The sequence below is a fragment of the Mustela nivalis genome (assembly GCF_964662115.1).
Source record: "Mustela nivalis genome assembly, chromosome: 18".
Lineage (NCBI taxonomy): Eukaryota > Metazoa > Chordata > Mammalia > Carnivora > Mustelidae > Mustela > Mustela nivalis.
The window spans coordinates 13,609,736-13,626,827 of record NC_139037.1 but is presented as its reverse complement, the minus strand read 5'-3'; the positions used below and the strand labels follow the sequence as shown (position 1 = coordinate 13,626,827).

Here is a 17,092-nt window from a genome sequence, read left to right as displayed (position 1 = left end):
CTTCCTACGCCTCCCCGTACTTTGTGCTCGCTTGCTCTCAAATAAATAAAATCTTTAAAAAAGGGAAAAAAGAAGTCAGGTAAGGAAGGCTTCCTGAAGAAAGGGATGCTCCGCTGAGAGGTAAAGGATGACTAGGAGTTAAGAGGGAGGGAAGACGAACATTCTAGGAAAAGAAAACAGCATGTGCAAAGGCCTCTGGTGGAAAAACAGGGTCAATCCTCAAGCTGAATTAGAGGCATTGTTGAGCCCCAGGGAGGAGTGTGATAGGAAATGAAGAAAGAAAGGTACAACGGCACCACATAATACAGAGCCATGTTAGGAACTGCTCCTATCACAAGAACAGCAGCTACCAAAGGGCTTTAAAGCAAGGGGTAGAGACAGGATCAGATCTGTGATCTGAACAGAATCCTAAGCTATTCGATGGAATGCTGAATAAACTAAAGGAAACCAAAAGAAGTGGCGGAAGAAGATTCAAAAACTTTAATAGCCTAGGCATGTGAAGCTGGGCACTGAACTGGAGTGGTCCCAACACCTAAGAGCTCAGTGAGGAGGCATTCATTGTTTAGTATGTGGACCTGGTACTTTCGATTTAAGTTTGTCATTTGTCTTTAGAGTAACACTTTTTGGGGGTGCCTGGGTGGCTCAGTGGGAGATCATTTTTTTAAATCTGCAAGTTTTTTTCTAGTACTCTTAGGAGTTTCATCCTGAATAAATTTTAATACACAGGAAGAATACAGGAGAGATTACAACGCAACTGACGTTGGGATGCCTGGCTGGCTCAGCTGGAGGAACAAGCAACTCTTGATCTAGGGTCAGGAGTTCAAGCCCCATGTTGGGTACAGAGATTACTTAAATAAAAACTTTAAAAAAAGACTGAGGTTAAAAGTCTGTACAAGAGGCAGCTGCCTCTGGGGCACCTCGCTGGCTCAGTCGGTAGAGCACAGGACTCTTGATCTCAGGATCATGAGTTCAAGCCCCACATTGAGTGCAGAGCTTACTTTACAAAGAAAAGTAAAAGCAGCAACAGTTGCCTCTACTCAGAACTCAATAGTTCCCAGCCCTACCAGATCAGAATACAGGAGGTTTACTCTCTGGGGAGGTTAGACTCCAGGGATTCTGAACTCCAAGCATAGCAGAAAGCAGAGACACTTAATGACAACAGAAAAATTAAGTGTAAATCTTCTACAAGAGAAGAATGAGACCTTTGGCTCCCTTCTCCTCTGCTGCTCAGAAATTCTGGCAGCCAGCTTATACCCTTGAGGTAAGGGGTATAAGGAAATGACCCCACCAAGGGAAAAAAAACTAGTTCCTGATACTCTGGAGTTCCCTTAAGAAAGGGCTTACATCATTCAACAGTGAAAGCATCTGGCAATAAGCCCCACCCAGGCACACAAGAGGTTCCGAGCTGCTTTCTAAATGCCTCACTTTTAAATATAAACCAACAACCAAGGGTCACCAAACTTCGTGAAAAGCCTCTATGACAAAAAAATCTAAAACAAAGGAACAGAAGGAAACAATCATTACAGGAACAGGAAAAGTTATTAAGAAACTAATATTCTCGGGCACCTGGGTGGCTCAGGGGGTTAAGCCTCTGCCTTTGGCTCAGGTCATGATCCCAGGGTCCTGGGATTGAGGCCCACATCAGGCTCTCTGCTCAGCAGGAAGCCCTTCTCCCCAACCCCCCTACCTACTTGTGATCTCTGTCAAATAAATAAATAAAATCTTAAAATAATATATTCTCAGTTAAAAGACATTATAGCTATGAAACAAAAGCAACAGACTATTAAGTATATATTGAGAGAATTTAAAAAAAAATCTCAAAAGATAGGTCAGGAGGTAAGACTGAAACAATCTATAGAATAAAACAAAAAAGGCAAAAATGGAAAAACAGGAAAGAACTAAAGAATTTATATCCTGGCAGTCAGTGCCATATCCATGTTGTAATGGAGAAGTCTTTAATGTCTATCTCTTTTGCTAGATTTTAAAGCTCCAAGAGTGGGGCTGGTATCATATTTTACTCACTACTGTACCCTCAGGTTCCACCTAACTTGTAACATACATCCAAAGAATATCTGTGGAATTAATGAATGAAGCAAAACATCTTTCTAACTTTACTGGTTTAGAGTTAAGAACTTTTTCCTCTTGAATATACTTAAGTAATATTACACTAGAAATAAAACAAAACTGGAGATACACAAAAATTTGCTCCTTAAAAGAAATTATTCAAGGGCGCCTGGGTGGCTCAGTGGGTTAAGCCGCTGCCTTCAGCTCAGGTCATGATCTCAGGATCCTGGGATCGAGTCCCATATCGGGCTCTCTGCTCAGCAGGGAGCCTGCTTCCTCCTCTCTCTCTCTCTGCCTGCCTCTCTGCCTACTTGTGATCTCTGTCAAATAAATAAATAAAATCTTAAAAAAAAAAAAAAAAAAAAAAAGAAATTATTCAAGTCTCAAAACACTGTTCTATTGCATTATATAAGTCCTGAAAAGGAGGTAAGACAAATTCATAAAGCCCATTTCAAAGACAGCATGTAAAAGGTACAAAATAATCTGGTCAAAGAAGCAGAAGTGATTTATATTAACCAACCTAAAAATGTGACAAACTACAGACATCACTGAAACTCCCTGTACTCACTATTTTCAACTCAGCCACTTCTGACTGGAGCCGAGGAGCAGCCCATATCAGCGTAGACACGGATTCAGCCAGACCAGAGTCTAGTTCCCTAGTTAAGGAAAAAAAGTAATAAAATATAATATTCTCTGAAACAAGGGCACCTGGACTACCCAGGTCATGATCCCAGAGTCCCGGGCTCAAGCTCTGCTGTCAGGCCCCCCGCTCAGTGAGGAGTTTGCTTCTCCCTTCCCTCCCTTCCCCTCTGCTCCTCCCCTGCTTGTGCTCACTCACCCCCATTCTCTCTCAAATCAATAAAAAAATTTTTTTCTTAAGATTTTATTTATTTGTAAGAGTAAGCCAGAGAGAGCAGAAGCTGGGGGCAGGGGGGTGGGGGGTGCCGAGGCTGAGCAGGGAGTCCAATATGGGACTCAATCCCAGAACTCTAGGATCATGACCTGAGCCAAACACCGATATTTAACCAACTGAGCCACCTAGGTAACACCTAAGTAAAATCTTTAAAAAAATAAAAATTCTTTAATACAAACCAAAAAAATCCTAGAATTTGTATCATATGCTTGATAGCCTCTAAAGTTCTTTCATGAACCTCACTGGACTCTCATAAATAATTCCAGGGCTTCTAGCCTTATTCATCATCCTATTTCACTTCTGGGGAAATTAACTGACAAGCCCAGGGTCACAAAGCCAGGAAATGGTAGACCCAAGACTCAAACTTAGACGTTTTGATTTTAGAGTCCTTATTTTCTTTTCAGTTGTCTACATGGAGATCAGGCCTTCCATTAAAAGTATTAGGAAAAAGGTACTCAAGTATGTGAAGTAGTCCCCTAGTGCTATTCCCCCACATACAGTAGGAGACCAGTATTACTCCTTTCTCAAATTCCCTTTCTCAAAAAGATGATTTGATCTAGGTCTTCAAAATATCTTATTTCACTTCATTACAGCTATACAGTTGTAGAGACCTACTGAACAACACTGAGCATATAGTTAACAATACTATACTAAGCACTTAAAAACGTGACGAGCAGCTTTGCGCAGTGGCAGTATCGTAGCCAATGAGGTTTATCCGAGGTGCGATTATTGCTAATTGAAAACTTGACGAGAGCAGAGGAGCGCCTGCGTGGCTCAGTTGGTTGAGTGTTAGGCACCTGGTTTTAGCTCCGGTCATGATCTCACAGTCTTGAGATCAAGGCCCCATTTCATGCTCCGCGCTCAGCAGGGAGTGTGCTTGGGATTCTCTCCCTCTGCTCCTCTACCCATCTCTCCACCCCCCCAACCCCGCCGGCGCATGCATGCTCTTTCTCTCTAAAATAAACATACACCTTTTTAAAAAATGTTAAGAGGGCAGAGATCTGATGTTGTGTGTTCTTACAAAAAGAGTGTGAGGCAGGGGGACACAAGGAAACTTGGAGGTAAGAAATGTTTACTGCCTTGATTGTGGTGATGGTACGCAGGTATATGCATATGTTCAAACTCATCAAATTGTACACAAAAGAACCGTTTTTTCTATAAATCATACCTAAATTAAGATTTAGGAAAAAAAAGAAAGAGAAAATATCTTACTTCATAGACTGGATGAGGCCAAACCGAGCCAGCAGCAGATCACAATACAGCTCCAGAATCTCCATGGCCTCCACAAGGTAGTCTTCTCGGATAATGTGCTCCACTCGAATCCGAGCTCGTTCATCTTTCCCAGCAGCCAGATAGTCAGCAATCTCTTTCCTCGCTTTCTGGGCCAGTTCCGCTAAGGCACAAATCCCATCCAGTCACATAACAGCAGTACACTGGGCCCTGGTCTGCAGGAGACTTCTACCCCAAGAGCAAAGTGGGTGTTTCTAGTATATCCTAGCTCACTTCTCTCTTAGCAAATCTGGTCCCAACTCATCCAGGCTCTAGAATTTGTTCCTTTGTCTAGATGAGAATATTGCTGTTGCAGCCAGAAACTTCTACCTTATTCCCCGCAACAGAACTGATTCAATCTTACTTGTCACAAAGAGCACCCATAATATATCTAAAGCTTAAAGGATATCGAATCCATAAGACTTCACAGTACTAGCCTGAAAGAGCCTGACAGAGCCAGAAACTCAGCGACATATTTTAGGAAATAAAATATAAGGCAATCATGCATTACTCACTCTTTTTTTTCTCCAACAGTTTAAGACGGTTTATGACTAATCTCAAATTGACTCGTAAACGCTCAGCTTTAAATCCAGAGCCCAGCATGCTGTGCTGTTCCTCCTGGAAAAAGAGAATGCACAGTTACTACTTTCAAGTTGAAATTAATCCAGTTACAGGGTGGATTAGCTGACACTATAAACTAGAATGGTTTCCTAATACAGGCAAAACAACATGATCTGATTCACAGTTGGTTTTTTTTTTTTTTTTAAGATTTTATTTATTTATCTGACAGAGAGAGAGGTCCACAAGTAGGCAGAGAGGCAGGCAGAGAAAGATGGGAAGCAGGCTCCCCACTGAGCAGAGCAGGGCTTGATCCCAGGACCCTGAGACCATGATGTGAGCTGAAGGCAGAGGCTTAACCCACTGAACCACCCAAGCACCTCTGATTCACACTACTTAAAGATCATTTTGGTTGTGTGGAGAACTAACTGGGAGAAGGTAAGGCAGAGCTAAAAGACTTGGTAATGGAGGGCGCCTGGGTGGCTCAGTGGGTTAAGCCGCTGCCTTTCGGCTCAGGTCATGATCTCAGGGTCCTGGGATCGAGGCCCGCATCCGGCTCTCTGCTCAGCAGGGAGCCTGCTTCCTCCTCTCTCTGCCTGCTTGTGATCTCTCTCTGTTAAATAAATAAAATCTTTAAAAAAAAAAAAAAGAAAAAAAAAAGACTTGGTAATGGATAAAATTAATATCTATGTATCAGTGTAGAAGTGGGTTGATAAAAAAACAAAGCAGCAGCAGGAACAGCTTCTACTTCTCCCCAAAATCTCATCAGGGCAGTGATGAGGAAAGATTATCAAATTTAGAACCAAATTCAAAAATATTCTCCCACTAGTGCCTCAAGTCCTTCTACTAATTCAAGCTAGTGCCTAAGATCACAAAAATATTAGTATTTACTGATATACAAAAAAATATACAAAGGAATGAGAAGTCCAAGAAAAAAAAACTGCTCTATAAAATTTAACAAGAGGCTATTTACCAAAACTCTGAATAAACAGCAGTTATAGTCAACAAAACCACTCCTCTCCACCCACAAGGGGGTATACCATTGTTCATGCCATACTGAAACAGCACAAATTCTATGCCTCTCAATGAATTCTGGACTTGAACTTCAAAACATATAACATCCAAACAAAAGTTAGGTCTAACAAACTAACCGATAAACAGACAAACCAAAAAAGATATTCAATGTAAGGAAAAACACTAGGGATATTTGTCCACTTGTGCAAAAACCACTAAAAAGAAATAACAGATGTATTCTCCTTTTGTAAAATTGCCTCCAGAAGCCTTTATACATTAAATAATTAACCTAAGTCTCAGTTTACAGTGGGCTTGTATGTCATGAAATATCTAGGATCCATAACTGAATTATGTTCAATCCACTCAACAAATATTTACCGAATATTTCTACATCAGACAATAGCTAAATGCTTAAGATTTAAGAAAATAAAAGGGGTGGAGGGTACAGTCCTTCCCCTCAAAGGAATTTATTCTATGGACAAAAACAGCTAAGAAAACCTGACAACTATAATACTATTTGGTAAGAGGTGTAATTTTAGAGTTGTTTTCAACTGAAAGTGACTTTGGCCCCACATGGGACATCTGGCAATGACTAGAGACATCCTGGGTTGTCATGACTGGAAGGGATGCTATTGGCATCTGGTGGGTAGATGCCAGGAATACTGCTAGACATTCTACAATGCTCAGGACAGAACCCCACAACAAAAAAATTATCCAGCCCAAATGTCAGTAGGGCCAAGATTAAGAAAGACACCCAATCTCAGAGACATGACAGAATGCTTTCCGGGAGAACTGAAGTCTAAGTCGGGTCCTAAAGGATAAATTATTTGTAAGGTAAAAAGAGGATGTGACCACCTCAGGCAGAGGAAGTGCTGTATGTAAACTCCGGGTACCAGAGAGAATAAGAAACTTTCAGAGGAACACAAGTTCAGTACAGCTGAAGAATGGCATTAATTACAGTTTATGCAGTAACATCTCTCATAATCAAATTCAAAACTTCAATTTGACAATTATTTATAAGAGTACAGGCGCTATGGTAGGTTCTGGTGTTAACTAGATCCAGACAGTATCCTTGTTTTCAAGGCCTCCATAACCAGAGATGGATGGGAGATAGAAAGACAGCCGGGAAAACACTAACTAGGACTATCATTTGCTATATGCGGTCCTGGGTCCATGATCAACCAGCAACTGAGTGGTATAATGAAGAAAAAAATCTAAGTGCACCTAAATCCAAAACCCAAGTAAACAATCTTAATCATACACTCCTATAACACTTCAGTACAAAAATTTTAATAACATACATTGTTTAATCCCTTTCAACAAATATTCATTGAATGCCTACAGTACTGTGACTGAGACAGAGACACAATGGCACTGAAAACAGAGACACAGTTATTGCCCTCATGGAGTTCACAGTCTAGTTAAAGAAAACTATTACCTCAGTAACTACAAAATAGTAAACAAGTACTTAAGTGGTGCTCTGGAGCTTATTAGAAGTTTGACCTCTTAGGCCACTTGCTTGGATACGGTTTCAAAGATAAAAGATAACAGTATCAGGAGTCTGGTAGAGTCACAGGTATGACAGAAAAATGTCAAGATTTCTCTGTGGTTCTTAACTAATCTCTAAGCATCGATTGTGTGATGCATCCATATACATGAGAACAAAACTTTAGTATTATAAATTTTTTTTCTTTTTTTTTTTAAAGATTTATTTTATTAGACAGAGATCACAAGTAGGCAGAGAGGCAGGCAGAGAGAGAGGGAGGAAGAAGCAGCTCCCTGCTGAGCAGAGAGCCCGATGCGGGGCTCCATCCTAGGACCCTGGGATCATGACCTGAGCCGAAGGCAGAGGCTTTAACCCACTGAGCCACCCAGTCACCCCAGTATTATAAATATTCTTAAGAGGCTTAAAAACATACATTTTGACTTATTAATTCTATTCCTAGTAATTTAGCCTAAAGAAACAGAGGTTCAGGGTGCCTGGGTGGCTCAGTGGGTTAAGCCTCTGCCTTCAGCTCAGGTCATGATCTCAGGGTCCTGGGATCGAGAGATCGGGCTCTCTGCTTGGCCAGGAGCCTGCTTCTCCCACTCTCTCTGCCTGCTTCTCTGCCTACTTGTGATCCCACCCCCCGTCAAATAAATAAACTGATAAATAAAAAAGAAACAGAGGTTCATTCAGACTTTTATATGAAAATATTTATCAGCACATTTTTAAGACCAAAAAATTAGAATAATGAACAAATATTGCTTATTAAACTATAGTATATTTGTGATGGAATTTTATGTAGCCACTAAAATTTTTAAAACATATTTACTGATGAGAAAATATATTAAAAGGCAGGACTACATATATGGAGTATGACCCCATATTCTGAGTTTAAAAATGCAAATATACGGGGTGCCTGGGCAGCTCAATGGGTTAAGCTGCCTTCGGCTCGGGTCATGATCTCAGGATCCTGAGATGGAGCCCTGCATTGGGCTCTTTGCTCAGCGGGAAGCCTGCTTCTCTCTCTCTCTCTGCCTGCGTCTCTGCCTACTTATGATCTTTCTCTGTCAAATAAATAAAATCTTAAAAAAATGCAAATACACATATAAACAAAGGAAGGAAAAAGATTTAATTATCACTATATGTAAACTCTTTTCAAACCCAGTAAGTTAAGACTAACAGTAGAGCTAATATTAAGAACAAAACCCACCTCAGAAAGCCTATAATTTAGAATTTCTATCAAAAGACAAGTAATGATACAAATTCCTTTGCTACTTAGAAAAGCAAAGTATTAACTTACCAGAAAACACTAATCAAGATCACCTTATCATAAGTGGAATATGTGTGGAATCTGGGAAAAAAAAAAATCACTACCCACAAGCTCACAGATACAGAGAACAGACTGGTCATTGCCCGAGATAGGGGGCAGAAGATGTCAGAAACGACAAAGAAAAAAATAAGTATGGTGCATTACTCAGCACCAAAAAAGCGCTTACAATTGTCCAGTAATTTATGACCATCTCCTCTGACAAACAAACATTTATAAGAGAGTACAGGCACACTGTGTGCGAGCCTATGATAAAGAGCTAACACAAGAAAAGGAGCACAGAGGAGAAACCTCACTGGGTGCCAGCCCTGCCCTTCATATCCATCAGCTCATCGGTCTCACCACAGATGAGTAAGGGCAAGATTTGGGTTCAAAGCCCATACACAGTATTACCCACACAGGGTGACCACTTACCAAAAATATTACAACTGTGGTTAAAAATGTAAACATGGTCTTGATATCCCTAACTCAGTTGCTCTTCCACCGAGGGTCAGTGTAAGGCAAGAGCTATGGAGAACATCCATTCTGCCATGGAGCTCTGGGAAGCTTCCAAGAAGAAGGATGTGCACCTAGGCTTGAAGTGTGAAAAGGACTCTGTAGACCAGCAACGCAGCAAAGGTTAACAGAGTCTAGGGGCGCCTGGGTGGCTCAGTGGGTTAAGCCGCTGCCTTCGGCTCGGGTCATGATCTCAGGATCCTGGGATTGAGTCCCACATCGGGCTCTCTGCTCGGCAGGGAGCCTGCTTCCTCCTCTTTCTCTCTCTGCCTGCCTCTCTGCCTACTTGTGATCTCTGTCAAATAAATAAAATCTTAAAAAAATAAAATTTAAAAAAAAAAAAGGTTAACAGAGTCTTGATTCTCAATGCTCACTTCTGTTCTTAACAACCTTTGCTTATGCCATTTAACCACTCTGAGCATCATTTTCCTTACCTTTAAGATGAACGGAATAGTAGGTATCACTAAACAAACACAAGAACAAGCTAACAATTCCTATCAGGCACTCTCCCATGCACAAAGCATCAACCACATGCCTTAGCAGAAAACAAAATAGGCAAGAAAGTTTGTGGAGGACAAAAGAGAAAAACTAGCAGCAGGTCTAATATGGATGTAAAACCAAAACCAGAAACCCGAAAGTCCTCTATCTTTAAGAAGCAAGCATCCAAATGCCCAGCCTCCTAAGAAAAAACATTAAAGTGCATTTGAAATGCACAAATGCAGCCTTGGAAAGGGGAGAAGAATGTTAGAAGGGAAAGGGGAGGGGAGGGTCCTTTAAAAAAACTACAGTGAAGGGGAAAAAGGGCAAAAGGGAGAGTTCTGACAGGAATAAGAACATTTTTAAAAAATCAAAGCAGGGATGCGCGTGGGTGGCTCAGTACATTAAGCATCCACCTTTAGCTTAGGTCATGATCCCAGGCTGCAGGCTGAGCCCCACATCAAACTCCTTGCTCAGCAGGAAGCCTGCTTCTCCCTCTGCCTGCTACTACCCTTGCCTGTGTTCTTGCTCTGACAAATAAATAAAATCTCAAAAAGAGATAAATAAATAAATAAAGGACCACCTGGGTGGCTCAGTCAGTTAAGCAGCTGCCTCCAGCTCAGGTCATGATCCCAGGGTCCTGGGATAGAGCCCCACATCGGGCTCTCTGCTCAGCAGGGAGCCTGCTTCCCTTCCTCTCTCTGCCTGCCTCTCTGCTTACTTGTGATCTCTGTCAAATAAATAAATAAAATCTTTAAAAAAATAAAATTAATTAATTAATTAATTAAAATCTTAAATAAATAAATTAAATAAACTCAAAGCAAAAACAATACATCTCTCCATTTAAAAAATAGGCAAAAGTTAATGGGACATAAACAGAAAAAAAAAAGCAAAGCTGATTAATACATTAATAGATATTTAGGGAAATTAAGTTTACCAAAAAAGTTAATTCACCAGAATAGGTACCTAAAGTGAGCCAGACACTGAAAGACACATGTTAGGTAACAAAGGAGTGGTTTTAGCTTCATGAAATGCTGGAGGGTGTAAAGACATTTTTATTTCACATATTTGCCCAAGACGGTTAGTGTCTACAAATGCTCATTTTGAACCACACTTAAACAGCCTGGGGAAAAAAAAATTCAAAGGCATAAGAAAATGAACTCTGAAGAAGTAAAGTGCTAAAATTCTCTGAAAGAGGTGCTTAACAAATGTTTTATGCTGTAAATAGAAACCCAATTCTGTGACGGAAATTGAAAATACTGAGGTGTGGCAAAGTTGTTTATATTTCACACAATCTTTTAGCTGGGGATGTTATGGGGAAGAGAAACTCCAAAAGCTACTGTAAACCTGTGGAAGGCACATAAAAATAAATCCAAATTACTAATTTCATCATTCAGTAATAACATTTTTTTGTTCAAATCTTAAGCAGTAAATAAAATCACAGGGCCTATTCAGGGACTCTAACGATCAGGGTTCAAGCTGAAAACAGATTAGCATCCCCAACCTGGGTAATTGGAGAAGAACAGACTATGTACAAAGGTGTGGGTAAGGTTTAGAGAAACCAAGAAAGGACAGTGTACTACCCCAGAACCACACATCCAGGCTTGTAAAGGCAAGATGAAGAACTGAAACCTCCCAGGGGTAGCTATATGAAGAGGATTTCCAGACAGGAATCAAGGTCATTGGTAGAGGCATGCAGACAATTTGCAGCAATCTGGCAGGAAAGGAAAAGGGAAATAAATACCTAGCCCTCATTCCTCCTGCCCTCTGGTCTCCTGGTACCTCCCATTTACCCCCAACTGGAAGGCAGAAAGGAAAAGAGCCTACAGACATAGTGTACAAGAGTGAGCCTCTAGGGACATGTATCAGAGGAAGGATGCTATGTGGCTCTGGAGAAGAATGTATTAAGCATAAAGACTATACACACACACACACACACAGGAACCTAGATCTCTACCAAAGCAACCCCAGATTTACATTGCAGTTAAGATTTCGGCTAACCAGAGTAGAAAACTGAAGTTAAATGAGTTGCCTAAAAAAGGAAAACTGTGGGTGCACCCAGATGGCTCAGTCAGTTGAGCAACCAACTCTTTGTTTCAGCTGGGGTCATGATCTTGGGGTCACAGGACAGACCCCTGTGTGAGGCTCCACACTCAGCAAGAAGTCTCCTCCCCCTTCCCTGTATCCCCCCACCCCGCGTGTGCTTTCTCTAAAATAAATAAATAAAAAATAAATAAATCTTTTAAAAAAAAAAGGTAAGGGTGCTTCAGTGGCTCAGTTAAGCAATTGTCTTTGGCTCAGGTCATGATCCCAGATATGGAATTTGTTTAAGCCCAGGACCCTGGGATCATGACCAGTAGGAAACCTGCTCAGTAGGAAACCTGCTTCTCCCTCTCCCTCTGTAGCTCCCTCTGCCTGTACTCTGTCAAATAAATAAAATCTTAAAAAAAAAAAAAAGTGGTGGAAAGGAGATGGAAAAAAACTTTTGAGACCCTGTGTACCACTATTGGTGACACTAAAAAATGGAGTACCACTATGGAAAAACAGTATGGTAGTTCCTTAAAAAACTGAAAATAGAACTACCATATGATCCAGCAATCCCGCTTCTGGGTATATATCCAAAAGAACTGAAAATAGTATTTCAAAGAGGTATCTGCACACCCATGTTCCTAGAAGCATTATTTACTACAGCCAAGAGGTAGAAGTAACCCAAATGTTCACTGACAGATGAATGGCTAAAGAAAACATATTGTTTATTTTTGTTTATATACTCTGACACATATATAATAGTAAAGTCTGAGTCCACTTTGTAGCATGACAGGATTTACTTCCTTTGCAAGGGTGAGTAATACTCTACCAGTCTAACAGTACTCAATAAAATGTATGTCCTTTTTTTTTTCCTTAAGATTTTACTTATTTATTTGACAGAGAGAGATCACAAGTAGGCAGAGAGGCAGACAGAGGGAGAGGGGGAAGCAGGCTCCCTGCTGAGCAGAGAGCCCGATGCAGGGCCCAATCCCAGGACCCCAAGACCATGACCTGAGCTGAAGGCAGAAGCTCAACCCACGGAGCCACCCAGGCGCCCCTAAAAAGTATGTCTTAATATGTAAGGTAATGTACACATATACCTTAGGATCTCACAATCCCATTCCTGAACATATACCCTCAAAGAAATTTGTACAGAGAGCCATGAAGACACATGTATAAGGATCCTATTGTAGTAAGGAGGTGGCAGAACATTATGTGAGGACAAATAAAATATGACAGGCGCATACAGCAAACTACTATGCCGCATTGAGAATTAATGAACTAGCTATACTTAGAGCAACATGAGTAGTCCTTAAACAGAAGCAAGAGAGTGCCTGGATGGCTCATTCAGCTAAGTGTCCAACTCTTGGTTTTGGCTGAGGTCAGGATCCCCGTGGTCAGGAGATAGAGCCTCTAGTCAAGCTCCAGGCTCCATAGGGTATATGCTTGAGGACTGTCTCCCTCAACCCCTCCCCCACCCACAGTCTCACTCTTGCAAATAAATCTAAAAAAAAAAAAGGAAAAGAAACAAAAGATACAAAGAGGAGGGTGCCTGGGTGGCTCAGTGGGTTAAAGCCTCTGCCTTCAGCTTGGGTCAAGATCCCAGAGTCCTGGGATTAAGCCCCACATCGGGGTCTCTGCTCAGTGAGGAGCCTGCTTCCCTTCCTCTCTCTCTGCCTACTTTTGATCTCTGGCTGTGAAATAAGTAAATAAAATCTTAAAAAAGAAAATGATATAAAGAGGAAACAAACAGAAATTTTAGAAGTGAAAAACGAACAATAACCAAGGTAAGGAAACTCACTGATAGGCTCAACAGCAGGATGGAAATGACAGAGGAAAGAGCCAGGGCACTTGAACATAAATCAATAAAAACTATCCAATTTGAAAAAGAGATTTTAAAAATTTCCAAGTGAAATTTTTAAACGTCCCAGAAATCTATAGGGCAATAGCAAAAGATCTAATACTTATGTCCTCAAGAGTTCCAGAAGTGGTACCAAAAAATTGTGAAGAACTATAGGCTGAGGGGGTACCTGGGTGGCTGGCTGTCAGTTAAGCATCCAACTCTTGATTTTGGCTCAGGTGAGGATGCCAGGGAGCAGGGCTCCACACTCAGCTGGGACTCTACTTGAGATTCTCCCTCTCCCTTTGTCTCTCATCCCCCCTCCGCCACCACTTGCACACAGGCTCACTACAAAATTAATCTTAAAAAAAAGAAAATTGTATGCTGAAAACTTCCCAAATTTAGCAAATGGCATAAATCTATAGACTGAAAAAGTTAGGGAATTCCTAACAGAATAAACCAAAATAAATATATGCCCAGACTCATCATCTTCAAACTGCTGAAAACTAAATTTGTAAAATACTGAAAGCAGCCAGAGAAAAATGCATTACTTATAGATGACCTATTCAAATGACTACAAATTTCACATCTGAAATCATAGAGACCAAAGAGAAGTGAAAAGTATTTCTAAATTGCTGAAAGAACTGTTAAGCACAAATTTATCCATTGAGAAATGAAGGTGAAATAAAGTCATTCTCAGATGCAGGAAACCTAAAGAAGAAGTTGTCAGCAACAAACCTGCTCTTAAGAAGTTTTTCAGGCAGAAAGAAGTGACACCACAAGGAATCTGGAATATTAAAAAGAAAGAAACTGAAAATATCTGTAACTTACATTACAGATATAAATATCTGGGAGGGACACCTGGGTGGCTCAATTGGTTAAGCAGCTGCCTTTGGCTCAGGTCATGATCCCAGGATCCTGGGATCGAGTCCCGAATCACTCTGCCTGCCACTCTGCCTGCTTGTGTTCTCTCTGACAAATAAATAATTTTTTTTTAAAGATTAAAAAAAATATCTGGGAAATATAACAGATGACTCTGGAGTGTCTTAGGATGTCATTTTTTATAGTTAAAAGCAAAGCTAGTAACACTGTCAAATGGAATTTTCAATGTATCTAAACATGTAAGATAAACATAACATAATGGGATAAAGGGGGCAGGGTAAAGTGATCTATATGATGTTTCCATATTCCACAGAAGTGGTAAAGTACTGACTCTAAGTACAGCATGAAAGTACACCTACTGTAGTCTCTAAGTACAGAAACTGCCCAAAAAATGGTCCACCCCATATACTATCAACAAGAAACTCACTTTGATATGATAAAATGAGTATGTTAAAGGTAAAAGGATGAGGGATGCCTGGGTGGCTAAGTGTGTTAAACAACCAACTCTTGATGTTGGCTCAGATCATGAGCTCAGGGTCGTGAGATCAAGCCCCCCAATGGGCTCCACACTCAACACAGAGTCTGCTTATTCCTCTTCCTCTGATCCTCTCCCCACTGACATGCATTCTCTCAAATTTTTTTTTAAAAAAGTAAAAGGAGGGGCGCCTGGGTGGCTCAGTGGGTTAAAGCCTCTGCCTTCGGCTCAGGTCATGATCCCAGGGTCCTGGGATCGAGCCCCGCATCGGGCTGTCCGCTCCGCGGAGAAAGTAAAGTAAAAGGATGAAAAAGATCTATCACACATCATCAGAAGAAAGTTAAGTTTTTATCCCCCCCCTTCACTCAATTCAGTACAAGCTTCCAGTTATAAAATAAGTCACAGGGATATAAATGTACAAATTGGTTAATCATACCATATCACATATTTGAAAGCTGGGGAAAGTAGATCTTAAAAGTTCTTATCACACACACACTTTTTAAGATTTTATTTACTGGGGCACCTTGGTGGCTCAGTGGGTTAAAGCCTCTGCCTTTGGCTCAGGTCATGATCTCAGGGTCCTGGGATCAAGCCCCATATTGGGCTCTCTGCCCAGCAGGGAGCCTGTTCCCCCTCTCCTCTGCCTGCCTCTCTGCCTACTTGTGATCTCTGTCAAATAAATAAATACAATCTTTAAAATTTATTTATTTGACATAGAGAGAGAGAGAGAAAGCACAACAAGGGGGAGCAGCAGAGGGACAGAGAGAAGCAGACTCCCCTGCTGAGCAGGGATCCCAGGGCAGGGCTCAATCCTAGGACCCTGGGATCATGACCTGGGCTGAAGGGAGACGCTTAACTGACTGAGTCACCAGGCGCCCCCAAAAGTTCTTATCACAAGAAACAGATGTTGTTAACTATGTATGATGTTGGATATTAACTAGTCTCATCGTGGCAATCACTTCACACTATACACAAACACCTAATCATTACGTTTTTATATCTGAAATATGTTTTATGTCAATGTTTTATGTTTTATGTCAATTATAAATCAATTTTTAAAAAGAAAGTTAAAGTTAATTGGAGCAGCTATATTAATGTTAGACAAGTTAGATTTCAGAACAAAGAAAACCAGGGATAATAAAGGAGTATTATATACTGCTATAATTAGAGATAGAGAGAAATCACCAAGGAAATATAACAATCCTAACAGTAAATGCACCTAACAAATAGAGCTTGAAAAAATACCAAGCAAGAACTGATGAATAGGAAAGAAGAAATAAATCACTAATTACAGCTGGAGACTTCAACATGCCTTCACCAGTAACTGATCAAACTGGTAGAATATCAGCAATGATAATACAAGAAATGAACAGCACAAACAACAAAACCACCAACTATATCTCAGTGATAATTACAGAACACTCCACCCAACAGAGTATAATACATACTTGAATGTATACCATATCCCAGGATACAAAATAACCTTAACAAAACAGAATGAAAATCACACAAAGTATGATCTTTGACCATATGGATCTAAACTAGAAAGGAGCTAACAAGATAGCAACAAATTTCCAAACACTTGAAAATTAACACACTTCTTCATAATCCACTGGTCAAAGAGGAAGTTGCAAATGGGGGTGGGGTGGGGTGGGGTTAAAGGTTTGAACTGCAAGAAAATAAAAACACTGTAACCTGTGAAATGTACTTTATTTTTTTTATGATTTTATTTATTTATTTGACAGAGATCACAAGTAGGCAGAGGCAGGCAGAAGGAGAGAGGAAGGCAAGCAGGCTCCCCGCCGAGCAGAGAACCCGATTCGGGGCTCAATCCCAGGAATTTGGGATCATGACCAGAGCTGAAGGCAGAGACTTTAACCCACTGACCACCCAGACACCGCCTGTGAATGTAGTTTAAAAAAACAGTACAAAACAGTACTTAAGGGGAAATTTACAACACTAAATGCTTATATTAGAAAAGGTCTCAAATTAGTAATCTAAGCTTCTACCATAGGAACTGTAAAAAGAACATTATTATAACTTAAAGCAAGCAGAACGAAACCATAAAAACAAGACAAAAATCAATAAAATTGAAGAGGAAACTAGAGAAAAAGCAACAAAACCAAATGCTGGCTATCTAGAAAAAAACCTTTTGTTTACTTATTTTATTCCTTAGAGAGAGAGAAGAGAGCAGGAAGGAGGGGCACAGAGAGAAGCAGGCTCCCCACTGAGCAGGGAGCCCAAAGCGGGGCTCAATCCAGGGA

General features: G+C 40.6%; 1 protein-coding gene across 4 annotated transcripts in view; it reads right to left on the bottom strand.

The window, feature by feature from the left end:
- The window catches only part of IST1 (IST1 factor associated with ESCRT-III), a 34,754-nt gene that overhangs the window by 7,871 nt on the left and 9,791 nt on the right, over positions 1 to 17,092 (bottom strand). For all 4 annotated transcript variants that reach the window (XM_082712339.1, XM_082712342.1, XM_082712341.1 and 1 more), the window contains exons 2-4: positions 4,762 to 4,864; positions 4,190 to 4,370; positions 2,633 to 2,720 (exon numbers count right to left, since the gene is read on the bottom strand). In XM_082712339.1, coding sequence (XP_082568465.1) covers positions 2,633 to 2,720; positions 4,190 to 4,370; positions 4,762 to 4,849 — 357 coding nt within the window. In that variant the 5' untranslated portion in view covers positions 4,850 to 4,864. The remainder of the gene's footprint in view (positions 1 to 2,632; positions 2,721 to 4,189; positions 4,371 to 4,761; positions 4,865 to 17,092) is intronic.